The sequence below is a fragment of the Diospyros lotus genome, chromosome 2 (genome assembly GCF_014633365.1).
Source record: "Diospyros lotus cultivar Yz01 chromosome 2, ASM1463336v1, whole genome shotgun sequence".
Taxonomy (NCBI): domain Eukaryota; kingdom Viridiplantae; phylum Streptophyta; class Magnoliopsida; order Ericales; family Ebenaceae; genus Diospyros; species Diospyros lotus.
Window position 1 is genome coordinate 21,566,064 of NC_068339.1, and position 7,404 is coordinate 21,573,467.

The window sequence follows — 7,404 nt, forward strand, 5'->3', positions numbered from 1 at the left end:
ACTTGAAGGAACAGTAGAAGGAGATAAAGTTACCTAAAAAAAATTGTCAAAGGCAGGAAAGGCCCTTAATGGACCAAGGGAATTGCTTATTGCCCCATAGCGGCAACACAATGTAGAAAATATAACTAGCTTCCGAATGGATGTCCTCCATGGCCCAATCACACAACAGAAACTCCCTAATTGTACAACAACTAAAGAACATAAGTCCTAGTGGAAGCGTAGAACAACATTAATATGTGATTTGACACCTAAAAAGAAACAAAATTTCAGTTTCCAAGCATTACAACTAGACAACAAAACAACACATTGTAGGGGAACTTTGCTTATTCTATCGAAGATATAACCTTCTCTACACTAATTTGAATTCACCGATAAAGCTACAGATCGAAAAGGGTGCGCATTCCCATTAGTTGAAGCTGAATCCAAATCATTTCTAGCTGGTTGGTGGTGAATTGAGTTTGAGAACTTCTTCATCCATGGCAGTACGTCTATTTGGTGGCTGATTTTCAACCAGCGGTTCAACAAGCGAATTGAATGAGCTACCAGAAGAAGAGCCATCACACCGCACCAAACAACCACCCCAATAGAAATGGCATCGCTGAGAGGTCCCCTATCCTTTTTCGGGGTGATCACGGTGATTGAAAATGCGTATGTAAATGCCATGGATGTAACTGTGAGCCACATAATCAGCACCATGATCCACATAAACAACTTTTTCTTGAAGGGCAATCCGGTCACTAGAAATAGAATTGTGCTTATTGATGCCACAAATCCTATTGTGTTGGCATGAAGGAACAGTGGATATGAATCTGGATAGTTATAAGCCATCACAGCTTCTCCAGCTCTATGGCCGTTTATTGAATTGTTGGGTGAATTGTCTTGCCAGACACCACCAGGAGGGCTCACTCCGGCTTGGAAAGCCATGGTTGCGATAAGCGACGCCACCACCATCAACGCATTCTGCTTCTTGGACAACCACTCAACCTGATTGACTTCTTTGGCTTTCAACGCATTAGCTTCTCGAAACAATTCCTTGACATTTTCAAAATCTCGTACTTCAAATTTGATTTCCTCCAGAATGTCCAAAGCTGTGTACCCGCATTTATTTATCGTGTTTAAAGGGCTTTCTGTCTTTTGCATGTTCTTAGCTTTTAATTGATCTTTTACTACATTAAGCAACAATTTCACGATCTGCATAAAATATTACATTTCTAAAAAAATGATAAATGTATTCAAATAATTAGATTAAATAGAAAAATATTGACAATAATTGTGCTAGACTGAAGTGTAATCGGACTCATAAAGCCACAAGTTGGATGAAACAGAAGTTTATTCCCTTAGTAATTTATTGGAGTGCGATGCTCGGAATTAACAATGCGAATAAAAAAAAGTGAATGTGTTAATAAATCTGTGGTTGCATGGGTGGGTAGTAGAAGGGGTTCCAAAATATTCCCATGGATTTAGGATGGGCTTGTGTCTTAAATATAGAATTTGCTTTAACAGTTTTTATAAGAGTGGCATAATACGAAAACAAAAGCAAGTGTGATAATTTTATAATTAAGAATAGCAAAATATTCAAATGACTCCAAGAAGTGATATGTTCTTGTCCTACAAATAATCTCTTTGTAAGAACAAGGAGAAGGCTGTATTTAAGGCCTAGAGAGTTGAAACGGATTTTCACCAAGGGGATTCAACCATAAAAGGCGCAGAAATTTGAAAAATCTAATGCATAATACCTACTTGTAGTTATTGAGAAAGTTCCCCTTTCTCCAAGATAAAAGAGGACAAAGCAAAAATACTGAAAAATTGAGTTTAACCGAAGACTAAAGTCTTCCATTAATTCAATAATTCAAAAGCAAAGATATATAACTACAATTTTGTGACGCTTGGTAACCACCCAACTAGGAGGTAAAAAAAAAAGTTCATCAAATTAATTAACTTAAATGACGTCCAAATTAAACAGTAAAAAGGCCTCAGAAATACCTCAAATTTCTTGTTCTTGACAGCCAGATGAAGGATGGTGTTGCCGCCGCCATCTATACCTTTGAGCAACTCATGAATCCAATGGGGATTGTTATCAAAGAACACACGCAATACGGTGACGTGCCCCTCCATGGCCGCCAGGTGCAGAGGATTTCTGCCGTCGCCGTCCAGAGTCAAGCACATGTTGGCGTTAGCTTCCACTAAAACTTCCACAATCTTGTGGTATCCGTTGTCGGCCGCCAGGTGGAGGGCCGACCACCGCCGCTCGTCCAACACTCGGGCGAGTGCCTTGTTGTTATCCAACAGCTCCCGGACAAATTCCAGGTGCCCCCTGGACGCGGCCACGTGGAGAGGAGTGTGGACGAAACAACCCACCATTACTCGTTGAAGAATCAGCGGATCTTTGGCAAGTATATCCTTCAGTGAGGCCGTTTTCCCTTGAATGGCTGCCTCGTGGAGACTCTGCTCCATCTTCTTCTCTCCCTGTCTCTCTCCCATTATTTCTCTGCCTCTCTAAGACGTGTATTGATTTTTCTGATAATAATGGGCACACACATGTGTGCATGTATATATAGAAAGATAAGAGGAAATAAGGAAGAAAGGGAGACGAAGATGCAGAGAAAGATCAGAGGCTAAAGCTGAGTCGTCCATCGTTTGACTCCAGGTCAAGTTCTATGGTTCACATTGAGAATTCATATACTGTTAATATACAGGAACAGAGAGCTTAACTGACTTCCAAGTTTCATGGTTCACATTGGGAATTCAGATACTCTTAATAACTTAATATACACGACGAGAGAGCTGAACTGTTATGTGCTCCAATATCAGAGTTCTCGGATTAGTGCAACTGCTGAGTTAATGACAATGGGGAAGCTTTTAGTCCTCGGCAGGAATTTTATTAAAATCCGGTCCTCAACTCTGATGAGTAATAATTACATAGAAATTCTATATATATATAAAAAAAAAGAAAAAGGGTATAAGACAAAGCCGAGTTCAGTGACATTTTCGCTGATAAAAGAAAATCCCAAACATCTGCTGATATATCTTCTTCTTCTTCTTCTTTTGTCCTTCTTTTGATTCTTTTTTATAAAAGATAGAAAATTATGGTTTGAATTCATCAACTGGTAGGCTTTAGATGATTAGATCATGGAAGAAGGGTATCGATTATACTATTAATTAAAGCCCGTAGAGGATCACATTTTGTGCTGCTTTTTGTTGCCCTTGCGGTGAATGAATGGTTAATAGTATGATTATTGATGTTCGTTTTTATTTCTTTATTATCAAAGGCATAGGGGGGGGGGGTTTTTTGTTGGGAATAAAAAAGGTATTGAGTCTTTTGGTTCGGGCTGTTTCGGGCCTATGGTGGTTCTTCTCTCCTAATGTTTAGGGCTTATGGCTGTGCCATTGTTGGAGTTAATTTGTGCTGTTAATTAGTCACGGGGCTTTTGCTGTGTTTCAGCTTCAGTTTGGTGGGCTTGGGTTTGGGTTTGGGTTTGTGATCCCTTTTTGTTGGGCTTGGCAGGTTTTTGCCTTTTGACTGCCGGGCTTCTTGACTCTAGTTTTGCTTTGTTCTTGATGGTACCTGCCTTTTTGTTCCTTTTATTTTATAAGATTAAAATGATGAACACACACTCTACGTAAGAAGTATATCTTCTTTATTGCCAAATCTTTGCTCAAATCAATCTCCCTTCTCTACTTGAAAGATTTGACTTTTATATTGTATTACAACTAATACATTTTAAAAGTTTTTTAATGGTTCCACTTAACAATTTAAAAATAAGACTTAATCTAAAATAAATTTTACAACTATTCTTTAAAATTATACTAGATAATTTTATTTACGCATAATGAAATAAAACTTATTAATCTTTAAAATAAGACTTATTATTAAAATAATTGTAAACAATTTTAAAATGAGGCATATATTTATTTTTTCTTGCAAAATTTATTTTTTGGAATAAGACTTATTTTTACAGGTATTATTTTTAAATTGTATTGAGAAGCAAGCCATAATTAACATAATTGTAAAATTCTTTCGAAAGAAGGTCTAAATCGTAAAATAAAACTTATATGAGTTTTACAATTATGAAAGTTTTTAATCGTAGAAATATTATTATTATTATTATTATTATTATTATTATTATTATTATTATAGTTTATAATGTTACCTTCCGACGCAAAAGAGCATTAAATGAATAAAAAATTAAGTTAAAATTAACTAACTCTTTTTTTAATCTCTTTATTTAATTAAAAAATAAAAACAAAAAATGTCAAAAATTAAACAGAGGATGGGCTGCTCACTAGCCAAGGCCGCAGTGCCGGCGGAGTGGTTAGGGTCTCGCTGAGGGGTAAGGGTGGCGGTGCTCACTGGCGAAGGCCGCGGCGAAGCTCCATAGTGATGGGCGATGGCGTAATGTAATATTCCAAAATTTTGGAAATAATAATAAATATTAATTTTGGTATTTGAGGATTTAAGGTATCAAGATAATAATAATAATGATAATAGAGATAATAATATAATCATAATAATAATAATAAAAGAATAAACTAAATTAAATTAAATTAAATTAAATTAATTAAAATGTTAAATTTGTGTGGCTGTGTGTGCGTGCTTGGAGGTCAAGCTATCTACAGTGGCCATTAAATTTGAAATGAGAGAGGAGGGATGGTCGAGAGATCACAAAGAGAGCGAGAGAATGAGAGAGAGCTCGCGAGAGGGAGATGAGATATCGAGAGAGGGAAAGAGGCGAGACACCATGGCGACCGAGTGAAGTCGCACGGTGGCGGTTGCAAGAGGTAGAGTAGCAGAGCGATGAGGGTGGCTCGGGAGCGGTCAGTGGCGGTTTGTGCGATGCTAAGGTCGGTGGCAGCCAGAAGCAAGCAAAGCCGCGGCCATGGCAGCCATGGCTGCGAGCTTGTAGCTAAGCGAGAAAGGCCAGCGGCGGCGACTGTGTGCTGGAGCTGGTGCGGGCGGCCATGGCCGACGCTGGAGTAGGGCGGAGCGTGCGGCAGGAGGCGACGACGATTGGTGAAGCGAGGCAGCGGTGGTTATGCCCTGGTATGCACGCCATGGAGAAGGAGCAGGAACAGTGGGCGCGAGAAAGGAGATGAGAAGAAAGGAATGAGAAGGAAAGAAAGAAAAGAAAAGAAAACAAAGAAAAGAAAGAAAAAGAAAATAAGAAAAAAAGGAAAAAGGAAAAAGATAGGAAAAATAAAGGGGTTTAGGAATTATTTCGATGTGGAAAGTGATCAGGTACGTGGGTAAAAATTAGTAGAAGCATTATATGTTTAAATTAAAATTTTATGGAGTTAGATTTAATTAATTTAAGTCATAACTCTATTAATCGCAGTAAAACATTTTACTTCGCATCGGGAGCGCAAAGAGGCAGGAATCAGTCGATTTCAGGCAAGCTCCTAACCCTCTTCTCATGTTCTTCATTTCCTGTGAGAATCTTCGTTATTTTTCATATTTTAAATCCTCCCTCACCGTGATTTGGTTTCACGCATTAATAATAATAATCCGCGTGGTAACTACCCTATGACTTATATTTTATTAATGGGTTTACTGTTAGAGGAATGAGCCAAGCAATGATGCCTTGGTGTCTTTCATTTCAACCATCACGAAGCTTCATACCGCTCTGCTTTCCTTGGGAATGATGCCGAACCCATTGGGGCTAGGTTCTTAAAAGAGTTGATTATGGTTTAATGGGATTATATTAATAATTTGTTATGAATGTGAAGATGATTTTCTATGTATGAGAAGAGACGAGAACATGAATGACATAATGGTGTCTATGTTGTTATGGATAAAGTGAGCGAAATGATGAGTTTAAGTGACTAAGTTTAATGTTGTCTATGTGTGTCTTAAGGGTATGGGATACAAAGTCACTGATTGTCGATCGTTGGTCGTGGCAGTGGATGGCTGGATGTATGGGCGCCAGTCATTGACTGTTACGATAAGCACTAGACGGGCCAGAAGAGTTGGTGCTACCAGATTCCCGCCTTGGCTTGTGCATATCATGATGTGTGTACTGCATAGGGCTTGAGTTGCATTCACTTGGGGACATGCTTTGTGTGTGATGAGATGTGTGAGCATCTACATGACCCGATTGGTCTAAGAGCTAACCTGGGTTCTCTAGGTGAGCCGGTGCATTTAGAGGTATTTCGCATGTGTGAATTCTTATGTGTGGACTTAACATGGCCTGATGCTTGGTTTATGGGGGCCTTGTCATCACGTTTATGGTACAAAAGCCGTTGCATTTCTTATTTGTTGCACTGCATGGTGAGAATGTGCGATTTTAAGTGTTGAGTATGAGTGGTGGACGTGGCCACGGTAAGAGTTTGGGGTGAGACCCACGGCGGCGTGGTCCACGATAAGACCGGGGGTTAGAGTCCTACGACAACAACAAGATCGGGGGTTAGAGTCCCACGGCAACAACAGGATAAGATAATAATGATAGGGAAATGGGCGTGTAAGGGAAATAGAATGGTAGCCTACAGAATGCTGCCAACAGGATTGTATGTGGGACTTGGGTGCCAATGTATGTTTAATGTGGGTTCCAATGACCGTTTATGTGAAGTTTATTATATGTTCATGGATTTGAAAATTAGGCAGGTATTGGGCATGGCATGACATGATGTTGCATTGGCATGAATTACATGGGGTGTTATTGGAAGAGTCTTGTCTGTACCTTCAACCTTTCTTTCTAGAGTTTGTAGAGTCTTGTGACTCACATTTGCTTTCCATCATTCCAGGTAAGAGTATCCTAAGAGTCCATATGTGTACGGCAAAGTTGGGTCCAGATCGTCGAGTAATGATAGCAAGTGCAGAGTCCTCTCGAACCTGGGTCCTGTGTGTCATTGTGCCTATGTTAAGGTTAATGTTTTATATGTTTGAGATGAATGTGTATTATGTAAGCCCAGATAGGCTCACGGTATAAGCGCTTATGTAAAAATGACTATAAGGTGCTATAAGATTTAAAAGATATGGTTTTAAATAAGGGTTGTTTGTGAGTTGTAATTATGTTATTGTTCGGTATCATTTTATAGTAATGACCCTCTCATGGATCCTTTATCCCCGATAGGAATTCTGGGAGGCGGGCCATTACACGTACCCTTCCCAACCGCCATTTCCTCTCTCTCTCTCTCAACCCCTCACAGCCTCGGCATCGTCAACTTTTATTCTGAAACCAGATTTCCATATTACGCCCGAAAAGTGACCGACGAAATTCTCAGGTTAATTTAATCAAATCTTCTTAGCTTAGGATTCCTCTTCAATAGATCCTTGAAGAGAATTTGATTCAACAGGGCTGTGTCCCCTTGAAAGGCTGCCTCATGGAGACTCTGCTCCATCTCTGGCTCTCTTTCATTATTTCTGTTGATGTGATGATGACAATGTGACTTTAGACTTTTGTAATAACG

General features: G+C 39.2%; 1 protein-coding gene across 1 annotated transcript; it reads right to left on the bottom strand.

The window, feature by feature from the left end:
• Nucleotides 1-211: 211 nt before the first annotated feature.
• Nucleotides 212-2,525, bottom strand: LOC127795298 (ankyrin repeat-containing protein ITN1-like). The gene is made up of 2 exons (XM_052326895.1): nucleotides 1,984-2,525; nucleotides 212-1,191 (listed from the first exon to the last, which is right to left on the bottom strand). Exons 1-2 carry the CDS (start codon nucleotides 2,479-2,481, stop codon nucleotides 355-357), a joined length of 1,335 nt encoding a protein of 444 aa, XP_052182855.1. The 5' UTR covers nucleotides 2,482-2,525; the 3' UTR covers nucleotides 212-354.
• Nucleotides 2,526-7,404: the final 4,879 nt, after the last annotated feature.

Excerpts from the sequence above, each read along its gene's own strand:
- LOC127795298 (XM_052326895.1), bottom strand. The coding sequence starts at position 2,481 with ATGGGAGAGAGACAGGGAGAGAAGAAGATGGAGCAGAGTCTCCACGAG. Across the intron at positions 1,192-1,983 it reads TCAAGAACAAGAAATTTGAG|ATCGTGAAATTGTTGCTTAA; the intron begins GTATTTCTGAGG and ends TATTTTATGCAG.